This window comes from Jaculus jaculus, chromosome 1, assembly GCF_020740685.1.
Source record: "Jaculus jaculus isolate mJacJac1 chromosome 1, mJacJac1.mat.Y.cur, whole genome shotgun sequence".
NCBI classification, from domain to species: Eukaryota; Metazoa; Chordata; class Mammalia; order Rodentia; family Dipodidae; genus Jaculus; species Jaculus jaculus.
Window position 1 is genome coordinate 190,355,574 of NC_059102.1, and position 20,562 is coordinate 190,376,135.

General features: G+C 34.1%; 1 protein-coding gene across 2 annotated transcripts in view; it reads left to right on the forward strand.

The window, feature by feature from the left end:
- Galntl6 (polypeptide N-acetylgalactosaminyltransferase like 6) overlaps positions 1–20,562 on the forward strand; it is a 1,388,055-nt gene that overhangs the window by 555,722 nt on the left and 811,771 nt on the right. For both annotated transcript variants that reach the window (XM_004657138.2, XM_045142386.1), the window contains exon 5: positions 3,908–4,074. In XM_004657138.2, the coding sequence (XP_004657195.1) occupies positions 3,908–4,074 (167 nt within the window). The remainder of the gene's footprint in view (positions 1–3,907; positions 4,075–20,562) is intronic.

Genomic DNA, 20,562 nt, shown 5'->3' on the forward strand with positions numbered 1-20,562 from the left:
AGGATGGGCAAAGCTTGTTTTTCTACCGAGACAGTTCCACCTATAAATTTTGACTATAAAATATTTGAGAGGTAATCAAGAATGAGCTAGCACTGAACTTATAATATACCCTAACTGATAAAAAGTCAGTTCTAGACCTTTATGTAAACTTCTCAATTTAAATACATATAATCAATTATTTAGGAAAAGACTCTTTCTGTATAAACATTTTCTAAAAATCTTAATAGTTACATTTCATTTGCATAACAAAAAATTGAACAGATCATGAATGATCTTTAAAACTGTAAAGAAGAAAAACATACTTCATGCCTATTGTCTCAGTATTCAGAAGGCTAAGACAAGAGGATTGCCTTGAGCTCAAAACCAACATCAGCTGCATAATTTGCCTGCACTATGGTTTAACACCATTATTTTAAAAAACGCACAATAAATAAATACATTTAAAAAGTTAGGAAAGACCATTTTTAGAAACTTATGTTAATCATTGTATATATCTATATATCAATATCTATATCTATATATATCTATATATATCTATATCTGTATGTATGTGTGTATATATATGTATGTATGTATGTGTATATATATAATTTCAGGTTATGTACTATTATCCCCTCACCCAAACTCCCTTATTATGGGGGTCCTCCTCAGTGGAATTATGGTACTATCCATGGGGTCATTAAAACCTCAGTCAGTACCTATGGGATACCAAGCCTTAGGGTATTCCTACCTGCTATGTGGTATATATATATATATATATATATATATATGTGTGTGTGTGTGTGTGTGTGTGTGTGTGTGTGTGTGTGTGTACACATATATAATTTCAAGCTGCATAACTAAACAAATATGTTATTGCTTAATATTTTGCCTATCATTTTTGTATTCAAGATTGTCCCTGTAATAGCTGAATAGTGTAATATTCCCTCAATTAACATTTAGCCCACTATAAAAGCAGATATGAAAGGGTTTTAGAACTATTTCCCTCCTGGAAGTAATACCAGAAAGTATTGAATCTCAGAAGGAGAATGTGATTGAGCAAGGCAGAGGAAAGTTAAGTAGCCACCACCACATACCTGTGTCTTGAAGACGCTCTTCAGTAGGGTGACTTGGGGTCAGTCCTGTGGGCAAGCTCATGGACACCGTCATCCCACCACAAAATCATTTACTCTCTAACTTCCAATCTTCATTGATTGATACTTGATCCAGAGGTTAATCATTCTCTTCAGAAATTGTATCTGTTCATTAAGAGACAAGAGTCACTGAATTCTGTTGCTTCTCTAGTCATCTTTATGTTCTGACCCTTGGTTATCCTGGGAGAGTGAGTGCTGAAAGGTTGAGGTACATTGGCTCACCTGCTAGAGTTTGTCATGCACAAGCCTCTGCCTCCCACAAAACAGAACCTTGTATTACTTTTCTCCTTTGCAGGACTGGGAATCTAACCTAAAGACGCACAGATGCTGGGCAAGTGCTCTTTCACTGAGCTATCTCGCAGTTGTTATGCTAGTGAAGGAGATCCTTACTTTAAGCTGCAAGCACACACACAAGAGATAAAGATATAATTGGATGGATGAACACAATATATATGTATATATTATATTACATATACATATATACATTATAGAACATAAACACACACATTATATATATAATGTATATACATACATATATACTTACATACATACAAAAATGAAATTTTTTTCCAACTGGTTGACATTTTGACAACTCACTATCAAATTTGAACTTACTAGCTTCACTCTTAATCACGAGATACTCTGATGTGCAGCCCAAATAATGTTCCCATATCTATCTGTCGTCGGATCAGTAACCACATCCAAGGTCATGGAGGTATTCCTTACTGATTTCTCTCACATACAAACTCATGTCATTTCTATTTAAAATATACTTTGAACCTGCATTTAGTAAGCCACGTTTAACTCTCATTTTTATTTCTACTATACTTTCTGATTTGGGTGGGGGAACTTATATTTTCCAATAGTGTTCTATTAAACTTCTACAAGATACATTATATTTCAAAATTTACACTGTCATTCTGTATTTCCTGTTACATTGGGGATGTTTTAAAGTTAAGAACTGTATTTTGCTATTTTTTTCCCCACTATAGATTCTGTCTTACATCAATAAATCTAGCTTATGACAGTAAACAACAGAAATTCACATAAATGAGTAAGAAAGGGTCCATTCCTTTTTCATGTGTGGTAGTAATTTTGGCACATGCAGGTAGAAATGATTGAAAACATTTTAGAAGAGAATTCTTTTGCTACAGGTTTATCTTGCATCATTTTATGTCTATTTTATTATTTTTTTATTGGACTTTACATGGCTTATAGATGTCCTTTCAGTATTGTGAATCTGCTATTTAGAAGGTTTATAGGAATACAATTTTTATTTAATTAGACAATTGATTTATACATAATTTTATTTTGATGTTTGAAAATATAACTTATTTTCCAGTAAATGTCGTTTATAGTCCCAAAACAGTATGGTATATGATAGTTTGTGCAGTGGGTACACATATCCTAAACATATATACATGCAAATATGTGTGCAAAGATTACACAGAATTGAGTAATTGCTTAGAAGAATGGATAACCCTGCATAATTATGACAAAGGTGCTGAATTGGATTGCTTTTTTTTTTTTCAGATCTCTTCATTGTATTTGAAGACAACAGCTCTCTTTATCCTGTTGGAAATTATTGACACACACTATCTCTTCCTCTTTCTCTGTCAAATAAATAAATAAAAATAGAGTATTTTTTAAAGAAGAGGTAAAGGGCTGGAGGGATAGCTTAGTGGTTAAGGCATTTGCCTGCAAAGACTAAGGTCCCACGTTTGATTCCCCACGTTAGCCAGATGTACAAGGGGGTGCACACATCTGGAGTTTGTTTGCAGTGGCTAGTGCCCTGGCACATTCATTCTCTCTCTCTCTCTCTCTCTCTCTCTCTCTCTCTCTCTCTCTTTCTCTCTCATTCTTTCTCTCTCTCTCTCCCTCTTTCTCTGTCAAATAAATAAATAAAAAGAAAAAATTTAAAAAAGAAATTACTGGCAGATATACTAAAATATATATGCTATATTTTTACTATTTTTATTATCCTAAAATGAATTTATTGTTTGTAAGCTCTTTACTACCAATGTTATTTTATTATTTGGGTTTCTTTGTAAGCATTAAATACTTTTTGTTTTGTAAATATTGTTAAACATAATTAATTTCTCATTAAGTTATTGATAAAAGGATAAGATATTAATACTTCTTCCTTAGATTGGTTTGCAATGAAAAACTTAACTTGGGATTTCTTTTTTAACATTCCATTCAGGATGTAATATTATATGATATTGAGATTTTAATGCAATATTTCAATATGATTTGTATTCAGCAAATTGTAATATCCAGTCAAATTTTCATTTATCCCATGGAAAATCTGTGGTGTTTTCTTCTAATAGCATCATCAACACAGAAGAAAAGATAAAACATTTAACCATCAAACCACAATTATTACAGAAAGTTTTAAAACACTTCCTATAACCCATGTTAACCTTAAATATGTTATAAAGGGAAATAATTTCAAATCAAGATCATTTATTCTTATTTCTGTTATATAATATATTAGATATGTATCACCAAGAGGACGTGATTGCAAAATTTTGACATATTTATGCCCCATAATGTAAAAAGAATAATATAGTTCACTTATTAAGATTTAGCAACACAGCAGGTAATTAAAACTCTATGAATAAAGAGAATACCTCTTATGATGAAAAAGTCTGACTTCAATAATATTATGAAACATTGATATCTTCATCATTGTCTTACTTGATTAATAAAAATCAGTAGATGTGTTATTTTTTTGCAGTTGACATTTTTTCTTCATCCCTCCTCATCTCTAGCTGTAAGCACAAGATGTACCTGGAAAGACTGCCAAATACCAGCATCATTATCCCATTTCACAATGAAGGCTGGACCTCACTCCTGAGGACCATCCACAGTATAATTAACCGAACTCCGGAGAGTCTGATAGCAGAAATCATTCTTGTAGATGACTTCAGTGATAGAGGTAAGTTGCTGTTGATAACATTTTGTCTGATTCAGTTCTCACTCTCATAAACAAGAAAGGCTGTTTAAAAAGAGATAGTAAGGGTGTCTCTATATTCCATCTGAAAGGTGATTATGAAGTTTCATTTAGGTTGTGATTCAGAAAATGGTGACCAGTGGCAAAAGTAACTTAATGATAAGCTATTGGTGTATGAGGGGGTGGAAGGACTATAAATGTGCATTGCATTCTGTTACAAATTATACAGGCATTGACAAAATGCTTCAGATTCAAATTTCATCCAGGATATGCTCTGGAGAATATATTATTTTATGCACATATGAATGGTGAAATAACTCAAAAAGATCTATAAAATTTGTTATTAGTTTCAGAAAGCATATCTGCTCTATTATTTACCATTGTTATACATTCTTCAGGTTGTGCTTATGTTAAAATAAATATTTTGAAAGTACATGGGACATAAATGTTTGCTTGGCAAAGCTAGCCATTCTGTCACATCTTAACAATAACAACAACAACAAAAAAAAAACAGTTGCAGCAATGAATTAGAAATTTTCTCATCAGTTTTAATGGTGTTTACCATACTATTAAGGGTATTTGGTTTATAAGTCAGGGGAATAAAATGAAAGAACATTTCCTAAAAGCAGGACTTCCTAAGTCATATTTGGTTTAAATGGGGAGTTAATAATGTAGAAATGGTAAAGCACTCCCCCTACTTCAGGACTCTGAGTGGATGGGAAAGATATGCTAATAATATCTCTGCATTTGTATATATATATATTTAAAATTGCATTGCATATAGGACCTTCAATTAAATCTATAGCTGGGGCGAGCCCCCTGTCCTGCAGGAGAAGAATGACCACCAGATGAAGATCCTTCTTGATCACACTTTATTGGAGAGCCTCTTGGTTAACAGGAAAGCTGATGGCGAGGGGTGAGGGGCACAGGGGTATAGCTGCTTTTATGGGGCAGAATACTACGGGGCGCCTGCTGATTGGCTGCCGTAGGCTCACCCGCCCACAGGAGCCACGGGATAGGCTCGGGACAAGGTGCGTCAAGCTCATGCGCAACCTCAAGCGAGGCTGGCGCCAAGGCGTTGCATAAATAAGGAATTGTTTACCTCAAGACTGGCAGGAAGCCAGCGCCATCTTGTAATGGCGTCTGCATTAGCTCCCTACATATAGCCATAAAAAGCATGACAATGAATTGTTTGAATGTAATTCTTATATTGCAAATACATCCTGCTATCATATGGGTTAATTGTAATTGTGGAAGTTACATTTATAACAGAACATCATTTTCATAGTAATGAAAAATTCTGTAGAGGATTGCTTAAGGTGTTGAGATTTCGGTAATTTGAACATGGTTCTATTCCTCAGTTGTTCATTTGAAATCCTTACTCAAGGGTTTCCTAGGTTCAGTAGATTTTGCAAATTGTTGACTAAAATGTGGTTGTTCAACATTTTTCTTTTTCACTATAAATTAACAACTTAGTCATTTTCACTTTATTTTAAAGAGGTGTTTGTCTTGTGCTTTTTAAATATTGCATACTTTATATAATATCTAAGAATAAGAACTGGTATCTGTACTGTGGTATTTAAAGATTTAGAAACATTGGCTTGGCAGAATGGTACATACCTGTAATCCCAATGGTTGGAAGGTGGAGGCATAATTAGGAGTTTAAAGTCAACCTAGGCTACATGATGAGTATGAGGCCAGATGGGACTATATGAGACTCTGTATCAAAAATGATATTAAATGACAGTTATTTTTTATAACTAAAGTTCCACATTTCAAATCAGTCATTACCTTATATTCATAAAACAAAGCTTTGCTTTTAATAACTGAAAAGACAGTAAGAAACTGAGCTGGGAATAACCAAGTTGAAGGTCCTTTTGGTTGATAGCAGCAGAAGATGTAAGTCAGTGCATATTTGCTTAATTTCTATACAATTAACTTTATCTTTCTAAATTGTTTATTATGACTATTTTTTTTTCACTCTGGGATAATACAGTAATCCTTGATAGGAGATGAAGAGTATTTTCAGTGGTTAAGGTGCTTGCCTACAAAGCCTGAGACCACAGCTCAGTTCCTTAGCATCCATGTAAAACCTAATACACAAGGTGGTGCATGTTTCTGGAGTTTGCAGTTACCAGAGGTCCTGGATCACCAGTTTCTCTCTCTCTGTCTCTGTCTCTGTCTCTGTCTCTGTTTCTGTCTCTGTCTCTGTCTCTCTCTCTCTCTCTCTCTCACACACACACACACACACACTTTCTCTTATAAACAAATAAAAATATTTTTTTTAAAAAAGAAACATTTGATAGAAAAATTTGAAGATTTTGGTTTTTGCTGAATATTTTCAAGTGAAAGTCTGAAAATGGGATAAATGGCAGAATTTAATGAAACAAAATTGTTATCAGCTTTGGCATAGTAGCAACTTTGGTTAGTGTTTTTCTGCAATAAAAACTTTCAGTGTAATTATTGTAACAGAACAATGGAAAAGCAACTAAGTGGGGTGGTGATTTTTTTGCTTGCCGAATGGATTTTTAATGATAATTATGATTTAAATGCTTATGTAAAGTTTTTAGATATCCTATTCCTATGAAATAACAAGCTTATAATGTTGTTTTATAGTCAAATGCAGAATTAAATTGTGAAAGAAATAATTGATCAAAACATGCCTGTAATCTTGTTTACAGAATACCTAGGACAGAAACTGCTTTACTCTTTTCTCATTCTGATGTTTCTATATGACTGTGCTCTTAATACTATAATTAATAGGATATATATGCATACATACATATGCATTAATATATTTCTACTTGAAATATAATATGTATCATTATTTCATAATAATACAAGAAATTATGATTTTGTAATATAAAGTCCTTTTTTTCAACTGTGAAACTCAGAACATGCAAGCCAGGAAACTAAAGCACAGGAAGACACTGGAAATCTGTTGGCTTCCTTGGGAAAATTATTTATGAAGTTGTATACACTAATTTTATGTTTAGAAATATATTCTAAATCAGTTCTGCTCAGTATGAGACCTAACAGTTGGCACTATTTCTCTTCTAACTAGTCTGCAGTATCCTTTAGCTAAAGGCAATACAATTTTGACAAGTGCTAATCAAGGTCTTCTGCCTATATGTTATATCCTCAAGGTCAAGACAAAAGCACACATGATGACAAAAAATGAAAATACCAATGCTTTAGTGATGTTATTAGCACAAGTATAATATCATTTGGAATTCCAATTTCCAACAAGTATATTATAGTAATTGCCAAATTTTGTTATGAAGAAAAAACTATAACATCCTGTACTTATGAATAATTCTGTGTCATTAACATGATTTAAAAAAAATCAGGCTAAGTATGATTGACTCAGTTCTGAAAAGTTATTTTTAAGTCAATATCCCATGCAGCAGTTCTCAATTTAGATATTTTTAATAAGGTAACTTTCATAAACAAAATGATTTTTAGCCTTGGAAAATAAGCCTAAACCATGAAGACATAAGCCTACAGCTAAGTTTTCAACAGCAACCACTGTGTTTTTGCTATTTGAAGCTTACCTAGTGAATGCGTGATGTTTTCCCCAGAATGCTCTCAGAAATACATTAAACAACTTAACTTGAGGCCTATAACAAGGTTTCCGGATGACTTTAAAGCAGGACTAATCCTGGGCTTATCTCCCAACTCCAGACAACCTTAACGTCATCCAAATGGAAACTGTTGAAATGTGTGAAATAAGCTGGAACTTAACCTCAGAGATAGGGTATATATGAACCCTAAAATGCTGTAAACATTGTGTACTTAGATGAATACTACTAAAAAATTGGGATATGCACAGGAGGTTGCTGATACATGTCCGTCAGTATAATATTTATAAGGACATCTACCCTTGCACCCAGGTATGCTCATACAAATAGTCACATATCCACTCACTCACATATTCTTGCCCTTGCTTGTCTTTAACTTTCTTATCCACAAAGGTCATTAGTTCATATTTGAGTTTTTCAATGATCTATTATGCTCATGTCTAGTTGGAAATAAAAACAGACTTGAATTGACAGAAATTTTGAAGAAATCCATCTTATTTTTTCCCATCGTGTAAACTTTTCCCCTCTAGATATCGCTCATGCTTAAGAAGCCTCAACATTCTCTTGAAACTTGATAGAATGTGAGATCTCAGACCTCATTCAAATGAATGAGTCTTCAGTTCAACAAGACCAATTTTAGATGAATCAAAACATGAAATATTGTCATGAGTTTTAAAATTGGGGCTGAAGTTCCTATAATATGGCTGCATAACTGGCATGTATTCAAGATGTTCCCCTGTTGCTTATGAAAGTTCTTAAGAAACACAATGTTCAACCTGTTTCTATCATTTAGTGCTTAGTTACCAGGTTTTAAGTATAAAAAGGAAGCCTTATTATTTATTTAATATCAATTCTGACATATCTTTGATAGACTTTTTTATTTTCATAAATTTGTAGGTATTTGCTTTACATATATGGATACATTTTATAGTGAATTACAACTCACTCCCATTACCATATTCCTTGATCTTTTTCCTTCTTTACTTTATAAGTACTCTTTTCTATTTTTCAATATATTGTAGACATGTTTGGCTATGGGATTTGTAAATAATTCTGTGTACCAAGCTCTGAGAGAAAGACACAGAGAGAGTTCTAAAGCAGTTTATGTGAGATCAACACTTGCATAACTACCTTAGATTAAAAGTATATAAATTAGATTAATATATAAAAATTAAAAAAGTCCTAGGACTTCACATGTTTGAATGTGTTTATAAATCTAGAAAATACTAAGAATATTTCAAATAATTTCAAAACGACAATGACAGGTCTTGCATTTAAATTTCTATTTTATAGAAGGTCCTGAAGTGTCTTATTGAATGTTTCTATGAGAAGCCAGATCAGTTAGCCCAAGTTTTACAACTATTCAAAGTTGGAGTATATCAACAGCATGAAAAGGTTGTAAAATAGATGAAGAATGACAGTGAATTTGTACTTTATATTACAAAATACTAACACTTAAATGCATATAAAAATTCTGAGATGACAGTCAACAAAAAATATTTTACTTCCAGTATTACATCAGATACTCCACTAGACCATGAGACAAGCAATTTTTGTTTTTCAGATTTATTGAAAGCTAGTCACTGTTGAAATTTTTCAGATTTAATATTTATATAATTTCAATTAGATACCAAACTATATTACCAAACTAAGCATTACTAAATTGCAGTATATAGGCAAATTTTGTTTGTTAAGGTGAACCTAAGATTTTTTTTCTGTTTTGATATTCAGCATCACTAGCTGAAGAAAGCTGTTCTGATTCCTGATACTGTTTATAGATTATGTTCCCAAGTATTGAAATGGACAGATAGTTTTAGTAAAATGCTCCACAGAACACTGATTAGACTACTTTTGTGATTGTGAGAGAATATGGAATATTGAGTGGCACTGTGTTATCTCATAAATACAACTATAAAATATTAACGTATTCTTGGGCTGGAGAGATGGCTTAGCAGTTAAGGTGTTTGCCAGTGAAGCCTAAGGACCCAGGTTCAGTTCTCCAGGACCCATGTAAGCTAGATGCACAAGGTGGTGCATGAGTCTGGAGTTCACTTGCAGTGGCTCGAGGCCCTGGCATGCCTGTTCTCTCTCTCTCTCTCTCTCTCTTTCTCTCTCTCTCTCTCTCTCTCTCTCTCTCTCTCTCTCTCCTCTCTCTTTCTCTCAAATAAGTAAAATAGATTAATAAAATGTTTTAAAATATTAACATGTTCTTAAGGTCAGAAGAAAATGAACCTGTAACACAGAGGGAGAAATACATGAAGAATTACAGAATATAAAAATAACTCATAGGAGAGAATTTTGAATCCATAAAATATGAGTAGCAACTGTCAGTGGCAGAAGCTATGTTGAGTTGGATCTGAGCCAAGGCAGATGACATACAGTTTGGGGGGAGTTCTCTTCCTCTTATTTTTATGCTACAAACTCAATCTCATATAATGCATATGTCAACACAAACAACAAAATACTGACTCACACATCCTTGTTGAGTTGTATGACTGCTTCACTTTATAGCAGCTTCATGTTGCCCCCTTTTTCTTCTTAATAGCAGGCACAAATCTCACATTTTCAGGAATGTTACTGTGGCTCACTCAGATATTCACAATCCTCATGATACTAATACCCAGTTTTATTTACCCTTGTTGAAAACTATTTCAAGTAGGTGTTCACTTTTCAGATTAAGATAAGGGATCTTGAGACATTATTACAGCATAATCTTGTATTAATGAAGTGTTTTAAGGATTTGCATTTCAATCATGTGTTGGATATCAGAATATAGCAGAAGTTTCTAATAGGATTAATATTCAAATAAATTCTAAGAAAAGTAATGATATACTTCATTTATCTTATCATATATTGGCTGAAGCTGTTTTCAATTTTAGTTGCTTTTGGATTTGTATTAAATTTACAGAGATACATTTGATAAGGAAGTCTTATGTTATATGGTGGTTTAAAAAAATCTATGAATATACACTACTGTAGTTTGTTAGAATGTTTTCTTTACAGTGGGATACATATAGGCTAATTTTGGCACAAATTCCAATAATAAAAATATGTGACAGAATGAAGTAAAAAATGGAAAGGAATAAGTTAAGTATTGTAGCCTAGCACATATAAACTTGTAAGTTAAATACAACTTTTAGCAGTGAAACAAAATTACACAGTTTGAAATTTTTATTTTACAGACTTGTCTTTAAAAATGTATTTCATGTACATGAAATGATTGAAATAATCAATATGAATTGTAAATGTATTATCCCAAATATTTTCTCTTTTCTGATACTGCTTTAATCATATTATACCTTTTTTTTTTTTTTTTTGTGGGGCATTAGTCGCTAACTTTGACAATTTCTAGCATTTTAACCATGTAGCTAGGCATCTGAAAATGTATCTTTGGTTTGAAATTTTATCCTTGGTTCATGTTTTAGTGCAGTACTTGTAAGATAGAGAAAGTCCTCAGGTGTAGATAAGCTCATCTGGCTTTCCAGTCACTTTTTCTAAAGGAAAATTCTACACGGTTGAGTTAATATGGGTTTGGCAGAGAAGGAAATGCTGCTTTTAAAAGCAAAACTGTTATAGCTCACTAGTGTCACAAAGGCATGCCTTCCTAAAGAAAAATAAATTGTGCAATTCATTTTATGGCAGATTAAATCCATTTATTTTCCTTGCAGACAGCTGTTTTGAATAGGATGTCACTTGGGTGAAACCATTTTATAGCTATTGAGCTTCAGATCTTGGGTAGGCATAACTGTCTCTGATGAAATAAAAGGTGATGTTTTATGATTATTCCTCCTGTCAGCAAACCCCAGCTTGTGAGCATTAATAATACAGTGTTCCATGTTCGATGTAGATCTTCTGATGACTGTATATTCATCTGTGCTTAATGGTTTTCATTTAAAAACATTACATTAATATGATGCAAAAAAACCCACAAAATTCTCACTCACATGTCCTCCTTCATCTTGAATTTTGACACTTTCTTGGATAATAATAAATCACTTGGCATTCAAGATTTTCTTCATTAACTATCAAATTTTTAAGATTAAACAAATCTGTGTTTATGGTACTTGTGTTAACAAAGTTTGGGTAAATGCTTTAGGTCAACTGAGGAACAATTCCATTGGAAAATGATATTATCACTGAGATGAAGAATTTATGAGTGATATGGCATATCTTTGACATTTGAGAGATGAGCAGAAAAACTCAGAAAAGCATAGCCCTATGTTATGTTCTGGGTAAATTCTGTATGATGAGATTAATGTTAAGTAAATTAAAATGCACAATTTTAATTTTTATATATTTATTAGAGAGAGAAAGAGAATGGACAGGCCAAGGCCTCTAGCAACTGCAAACAAAGTCCAGATGCATGTGCCACCTTGTGCATCTGGCTGACATGAGTTCTCTGTACTCCAACTTGGTTCCCTGGGCTTTGCAGGCAAGTGCCTTAACTAATATGCCATCTCTCCAGTCCCAAATGTATAAATTTAATTATTCTGTTTGAAAGTATACTCCAAGTTTTCTGACACATACGTGACAATGTCTGAAACAATTGTTTTAACTATATGTTACTTAATAGAATTACACTGAAAAAATATAGTTACTTTAGATAATTGAATTAATTTATTGTCCATTTTTTTGTTTTATGATCATGGTAATAACAGACCCCCATCATTACATGGTACATAGACAAGTATAGAGAACGTATGAGAATACTAATGACTTGCATATGAAGTTTCTAGTATCCACAGTGGATTGCCAGGACTGCTGAGTGCCAATCAGAACGTCTCTCCTGAAGAAACCAGTGATTTTAACAGTTTGAAAACCTCCCCAAGAAATAAAATGGGTCATAAAACAACTAAATGCATCTTTGTAGCTTCACAGTCTGATAAAATAATAGAATTGGCCAGGATTGGTGGCACACACCTTTGATTTCAGCACTCAGGAGGTAGAGGTAGGAGGATTGCCATGTGTTTGAGGCCACCCTGAGGTTACATAGTGAATTCCAGCTCAGCCTGGGCTAGAGTGAGACCCCACCTTGAAAAAACCCTCAAAAATAATTAAAAATAAAAAATAGAATTGATGAGGCTCACAAATGGACTGTGGACTGGGCACCTGATTCTGCCTCTGTTTTAAATATAAGCTAGCCAGCCTTACAAGACCACATTACTTCACCTAGTCCAGAACATTGTTGAGAGCTCTCTGGATTGGGTTGCTGCAGACATTTCCAAAAAAATGAGAATTTGGGCTGGAGAAATAGCTTAGCTGTTAAGGCACTTGCCTGAAAAGCCAAAGGACTCAGGTTGGATTCTCCAGGTCCAACATAAGCCAGATGCACATGGTAGCACATGCATCTGCAGTTCAATCGCAGTGGCAAGAAGCCCTGGCATGCCCATTCTCTCTCCCTCTCTCTCTCTCTCTCTCTCTCCCCTCTCTCTCCTCTCTCTGATAAATAAATGAATAAACAAATAAAATCCTTAAAAAATGAGGGTTATTTTGAGCCAAAATTCTCAATTAGAGATAGAGAGAGGTAGGCTGGATGTCTGGGAAAATATCTAGCATAGGATTAGATGCTATTGTTTTCTCATCTCTCTAAAAATATTTTATTTATTTATCAATTTACTTATGAGACAGAGCGAGAGAGAGAGAGAGGCAGAGAACGAGAGAGAGAAAGAATGAGAATGGGCATGTTAAGGCTTCTAGCCACTGCAAAAGAACTCCAGATACTTGCAACACTTTCTGCATCTGGCTTTACTTGGGTAATGGGTAGTTAAGCCTGGATCCTTGGGCTTTTCAGGTAAGCGCCTTAACCACTAAGCCATCTCTCCAGCTCCATACTTCTCTTTTGTCTAACCACCTACAACACAAAGAGCTATGCAATGGGTAAATCATGTTTGCTTTAAATTTTTATTAATTCACAAGCTGCTAAAGGCTTTTAATGCAGGAAGCACTGCCAATTTAAAACTCTAAAATCTCTATTAAAAGCTACTTTAATCCCAGCAGTCAAGAGGCAAAGGTAGTAGGATTGCCATTATTTCAAAGCCACCATGAAACTACATAGTGAATTCCAGACCAGCCTGGGCTGGAGCCAAGATCCCTACCTACAAAAAAAAACAAAAAACAAACAAACAAAAAAAAAAAGCTGCTAAATTCCATCAACTGAGAAACTAATGAAAAAGCTTAATTATTTATATTAATTATATTGAATATAATAGAGTTCTGTATCTCATAATTTTGACTTCTAAATACTGTATTTTCACTTCCAACTTAATATACATTTGGGTTTTGGAATGAAATCTTTAAGCAATTGATTCTTTTCTGTTTAATGTATGCTTTTGTATCTAGTTTTACACTAGAAAATAAAGTCTCCAGAGAGAAAGCTTATATCTCATTTATTTACACATATCTATTCTCTGTTACAGGCTCATGTGGTAGATAGTAGTATAGACCTCTAGATCACAGGTCAGAGCCTTTTTGGCAAAGACACAGTCTTGAGTTCCAATTCTGCTATTTGTAAGCCTTGGTGCTTTGGAAAGGATTGGATAGCAAAATGGATTACAGAAACAATATGGACTTAACTTTTGTTTTAACTTTTAAGAAAAATTAACTTCAGAAAGGTATGGGAAAAATAAATGCAGAGAGACAGCGGAAAGGTAATCCATTACTACATCAACTCAGTTCATGTTCAAAATTCTAAACCTTTGCAGCATGCTTGAGGAACATGCAGAATTTGTCTTGTCATCACGAATGATCCCCATGGGATAAAATAAATCACTTCCCAAGACTACTAGAGTCCATACATGCAACAAAACAAACACTTACTTCCTAAAGATCAGCTTTCTTTATACATACACACACATTTTATATGTATGTATGTAAGTATATGTGTATGTATATATATAAATATATATATATATATATATGCATATGTATGTGTATGTGTATGTGTATATATATATATATATATATATATATATACAAATTTTGACCTCCACTGCCATAGGCTTTACAGTACCAGGCATGTATTCCCTCCCATAGAGTGGTCCTTCAGTCCAACTAAAGAGCACTATATATCTATAAATATAAAATAATGTGTGTATATAATAGTATATAATTAAAGGACATTTTATAGATCTATAATGTGTGTGTGTGTGTCTGTGTGTGTGTAATGTACTGACAACTGCCATTCTTACAGACAATAAACCAGGATATTTCCTTCTCCTTCCCCACTTCCCCTTCATACCTCTGCTCTCTGTCATATACTCTCGTCTCTCTATTAGTCTCTCTTTTAATTTCATGTCATCATCTTTTTCTCCTAATATGAGGATCTTCTGTAGGTATTGCTAGGCACTGTGAAGTCATGGATATAGAGGCCAATTTCAGTCTGCACAGTTGCATTGTAAGGAATGGGACCCTTCCTTCCTTTTATTCTTTTTCTTTTCTTTTCTTTTCTTTTTTCTTTTTATTTTTGTTGTTTTTCCAGGTAGGGTCTCACCCTAGCCCAGGATGACCTGGAATTCACTATGTAATCTCAGGGTGGCCTCGAACTCTTGGTGTTCTGCCTACCTCTGCCTCCAGAGTACTGGGATTAAAGGCGTGCACCACCATGCCCAGCTGGTACCCTTCCTTTTGCTTTTACATTCTTTCTGCCACCTCTTCCACAATGGATTGTGAGCCTTGGAGAGTGTGATAGAGTTGTTTCGCTGGGACACTCGTCCATCCCTTCTTAGCACTAAATTGCCTTTGGTTCATCCCAGTGGTCATCACCATCTGAAAAGAGAAGTTTCACTAATGAGAAGTGAGAGTAGCATTAACATATGAATATGAGCATTAAGTGTAGTGCTTTTCTGGGAAAATTGGTGAGATTAATATATGCATTTATCCAGATTGGAGCAGGCTTTATACCCGTAAGGCTCATGACTCCCTTGCCATAAGCTTTTCAGTACCAGGCATGTATTCCCTCCCATAGAGTGGGCCTTCAGTCCAATGAAAGAACAGTTGGTATCCTCCAGAGCAGACATGCCACTATTGAACTCTTTCAGTCATTTGGCCTGTGTGACCAAACTTAAGGATTACAGTGTCCACTACTGTTTTCACCACTGATGACTTCTGTCTCCCTTAGGGCTGCATGCATTGCAGCTTATTCCAGATTTCAGTTGGCTGGGCTACAGGAAGAAGGTTTTCTGCTCAGTACCACTTTGATTTCTCAGTGACTTTGCCATTCAGTCATGTGAACTCTTCAGCAACAGCGTCTTACCATCTGTTTCTCAAGGGAAACCAAGAGCCTTGACAATTGTCTGTAATGTTTTGGAGACAACAGTGACCACCCTGGCCAACAACTCACTGGAAGGTATCCCATCCCTGGCAATGAAAAATTTGTAGGAACAATCTGTGGCTTCTTGATGTGCTATTATTCAAAAAAGTAGGTTTTAATATGTCTTGTTCATAATATCTTGAATTTTTATTGACCCTCCCCTTGCCTTTCTTTTATACAATCTCTTCCCCTGGCCTCACGAAGGCCATTTCTCTCCCTGTAATCTGTTCTTCTACTTACATATATACAATACCATCCTGTTAAGACCTTCCATTTCCTCCCTCCCTTACAGCCCTTTTCTAGCTTACTGGCCTCTGCTACCAATTTTTGTTCCAGCTCACACACAAGTCTATACATTTGTAGCCAGGATCCACATATGAGAGAGAACATGTGATGGTTGGCTTTCTGGGCCTGGGTTACCTCACTTACTATAATCCTTTCCAGATCCATCCATTTCCCTGAAAATTTCATAATTTCATTTTTTCTTTACCACTTAAAAGAGCTCCATTGTGTAAATGTACCACATCTTTATTATCCATTCATCTGTGTATGGACATCCAGGCTTGTTCCATTTCCTAGCTATTGTGAGTAAAGCAGAAATAAACATGGTTGTGCAAGTATCTCTAAGGTACTGAGAAGAGTCATTAGGATATATGCCTACGAGCATTAAAGCTATAACATATGGTAAATCTATTTTTAGCTGTTTCAAGAACCTCCATACATATTTCCACAATGGCTGTTCCAGATTACATTCCCACTAATAGTCTAGAATGGTTCCCCTTTTTTTTATATCCTTGCCAACATTTATTGTCATTTGTTTTCTTGAGGGAAGCCATTCTGACAGGAGTGACATGGAATCTAAAGTAGTTTTAATTTGTATTTCCCTGATGGCTAAGGACAAAGAACTCTTTTTTAGATGTTTATATACCATCTGTATTTCCTCACTGAGAACTCTCCACTTAATACCATAGCCCATTTATTAAAATGTTTTATTTATTGATTGATTTTACAGAAAAAGACAGAAAGAAAGAATGGGTGCACCAGGGCCTCAAGCCACTGCAGACTGCCTCCAGAAGTATGTGCTCTGTTGTGCATCTGCATAACCCATTTTTTAATTGGGTTATTAGATTTCTTATTGTTCTGGTCTTTTTTTATTTTATTTTTTTAGTTCTTTCTATATTCTGGTTATTAATCATGTCACATGTGTAGTTGGCAAAGATTTTCTTTCATTCTGTAGGTTGTCTCTCTGTTCCATTCATGGTGTCCTTTCCTGTGCAAATGTTTTGTAATTTCATGAGATACCAGTGGTTGATTAGTGGTTTTATTTCCTGAGCAATTGGGGTTATATTCAGAAGTCATTGCCTATGCTAATATGTTGAAGGGTTTCCCCTACCTTTTTCTCCAGCAATTTCAGAGTTTCAGGTCTGACCTTAAGGTCCCTGATCCACTTGTATTTTATTCTTGTGCATGGAGAAAGACAAAGTTCTGCTTTTATCCTTCTACATGTAGATATCCAGTTTTCCCAGTACTACTTATTGGAGAGGCTATATTTTCTCCAATGGAATTTTTGGCAAAATCAGATGGCTGTAGCTATCGTCTTGGTCCTCTACTCTCTTTCATTGATCTACATGCCTTTGGTTGTGCCCATAACGTGCTGTTTCTGTTACTATGGCTTTGTAATACAGCTTAAATTAGGGTATGGTGTTAGCACCAGTCTTATTTTTTTTTTTTCTCAAAATTGTTTTGGCTATTCAAGGCTTTTTGGGCTTCCAAATAAATTTTAGGATTGTTTTTTCCATTTCTGTGCAAAATGCCATTGGAATTTTAATGGGGATTGCATTAAATGTGCATATAACTTTTGGTAATATGGACATTTTTACAACATTGATTCTTCCAATCCAAGATCATGGCACATCTTTCTATTTCCTTGTGTCTTCTGCAATTTCTCACTTGAGTGTTTTAAAGTTCTCATTGTAGAGATTCTTCACTTTCTTGGTTATGCTTATTCCAAGATACTTTATTTTTTTGAAGCAATTGTAAATGGGAGAGAGAGATTCTCAGATTTCATCCTCTACATGTTTGTTTTTAGTATATAGGAAAGCTACTGATTTCTGTTTGTTTATTTGTGTCCTGCTACATTCCTAAAAGTGCTTATCAGATGTAACAGTTTGCTGGTGGAATCTTTAGGGTCTTTTATTTATAGAATCATATCATCTGCAAATAATGATAATTTGATCTATTCCTTTCCAATTTATATCCTCTTATTAGTACCTCTTGCCTTATTGCTATAGCTTAGACTTCCAGTACTATATTAAAGAAAAGTGGGGACAGTGAACACCCTTGTCTTTTTCCTGAATTTAGTGGAAAAGCTTTGAGTATTTTTCCCATTTACTATTATATTGGCTGTAGGTTTTTCATAAATACCTTTTATTTTGTTGAGAGATGTTCCTTCTATTCCCAATTTCTGTAATAATTTTACCATGAACGGATGTTGGATTTTGCTGAATGTCTTTTCTGCATCTATTGGGATCATAATGTGTTTCTTTTTCTTTCAGACAAATTATATATGAAGTATTACATTTATAAATTTGTATGAATCTCTGGAATAAAGCCAACTTGGTAGGGTGAATAATCTTTCTGAAATAATTTTTGTATTCTGTTTACCAATATTTGGTTCATAATTTTTGCATCTATATTCACTAGGGAGATTGTCGTGTAATTTTGTTGTTGTTGTTGTGTCGTTATCTGGTTTGGCTTCAAGGTATGCTGGCTTCATAAAGTGAGTAGAATTCCTTCATTTTCTATTTTATGGAAAAATTTAGGAAGCAGTAGGGTTAGTTCTTTTATGGAAGTCTGGTAAAATTCACCAGTTAATCCATGTGTGCCTGGACTTTTTCTAGTAGGGAGACATTTTATGACTTCATGGATCTCTGAACTTGTTATAGGTCTATTTAAATGGTTTTATCTCATCTTGATTTAATTTTGGTATGAATCAAGGAAATCATACATTTCTTTCAGATTTTCAAACTTAGCAGCATATATATTCTTAAAGTATGTCCTTATAATTTTCTGAATTTCTTTGGTATCTGTTGTAATGGTGTCTTTTTCCAATCTAATCCTATTAATTTTTGTCTCTTCTCTTTTATTTATGGTCAACTTTGTTAAAGGTTTATCAATCTTGTTTATATTTTCAAAGAACTACCTCTTTGTTTCATTGATTCTTTGTATTGTTTCTTTTAGATTTCTATTTCATTAATTTCTGCCCTAATTTTTATTATTTTTTCTCATCTACTGATTTTTGGTCTGCTTTGTTCTTCTTTTTTCAAGGCCTTAAGGTGAAGCATTAAATTTTGCATTTATGAACTCTCTAATTTCTTAATATAGGCACATAGAGCTATAAATTTCCCACTTAAAATTGCCATCATTGTATCCCAAAGGTTTTGGTATGTTGTATTTTGTGATTATATGAATTTATTGATTTCCTTTTTGATTTCTTCAATAACCCATTCATCATCCAATAGTGTACTGTTTAGTCCCCATGATTTTTTGCATGCTCTGTAGTTTTTATTGTTGCTGGTTTGCTGTTTAATCCCATTGTGGTCAGACAGACTACAGGGGATTATGTTAATCCCTGTATTTGTTAAGATTTGCTTTTTGTCCTAATATATGGTCTATTTTAGAGAATGTTTCATATGCTGCTGAGAAAAATGTATATTCTGCATAATTTTGATGGAACATTCTATAGATATTTATTAGGTCTACTGGTAACATGAAATCATTTAATCCAGATGTGTCTCTCTTTATTTTTTTGCTGGAATGGCCTGTCAATTAATGAGAGTGGGATATTAAAGTTTCCCACTTTGTGTTTGGTGTTATCAGTGACCTTAAGTCTAATAGTGTTTGTTTGATGAAATAGGGAGTCCCCATGTTAGGTTCATATATGTTTAGGATTGTAATGTCCTCCTGTTGGAGAATTCCTTTAATCAGTATAAAATGGCCTTCTTTATCTTTCCTCACTAATGTTAGTTTGAAGTCTATCCAATGATAAATTAGGATAGCAACTAATGGTTGTTTCCTAGGCCCATCTGCTTAAGATGCTATTTTCCATCTTTTTCCTCCTAAGTCAGTATCTATTTTTTATTGAGAGACAAGTTTTCTGGAGGGAACAAATGGCAAGGTCCTGCCTTTTAATACAGTCTGCAAGCCTGTATCTTTTGGATGGTACATTGAGGCCATTGACGTTAAGAGTTATTATTGGAAGGTATGCATTTATTCTCACCATTCTTGTTATTTTGTACTGCTTCCTGTTTTCCCTTTACTTGTATATTTTAAGTGTTATTTGGGTATGGGTTATTTTTTCCTATTTCCTCCTGCATGTGTTTTGTTTCCTCTTCATTGTGAAGGATTCCTTCAAGTATTTTCTGTAGAGCTGGGTTAATTGTCATAAATTTCTTTAGCCTATTTTTGTTGTTGGATATCCTTATTTCTCCATCAATTTGTATATATAGCTCTGCAGGATAAAGTTATGTTGATTGACAGTTGTTATCTTTCAGGACTTGGAACACATCATTCCAAATCCTTCTG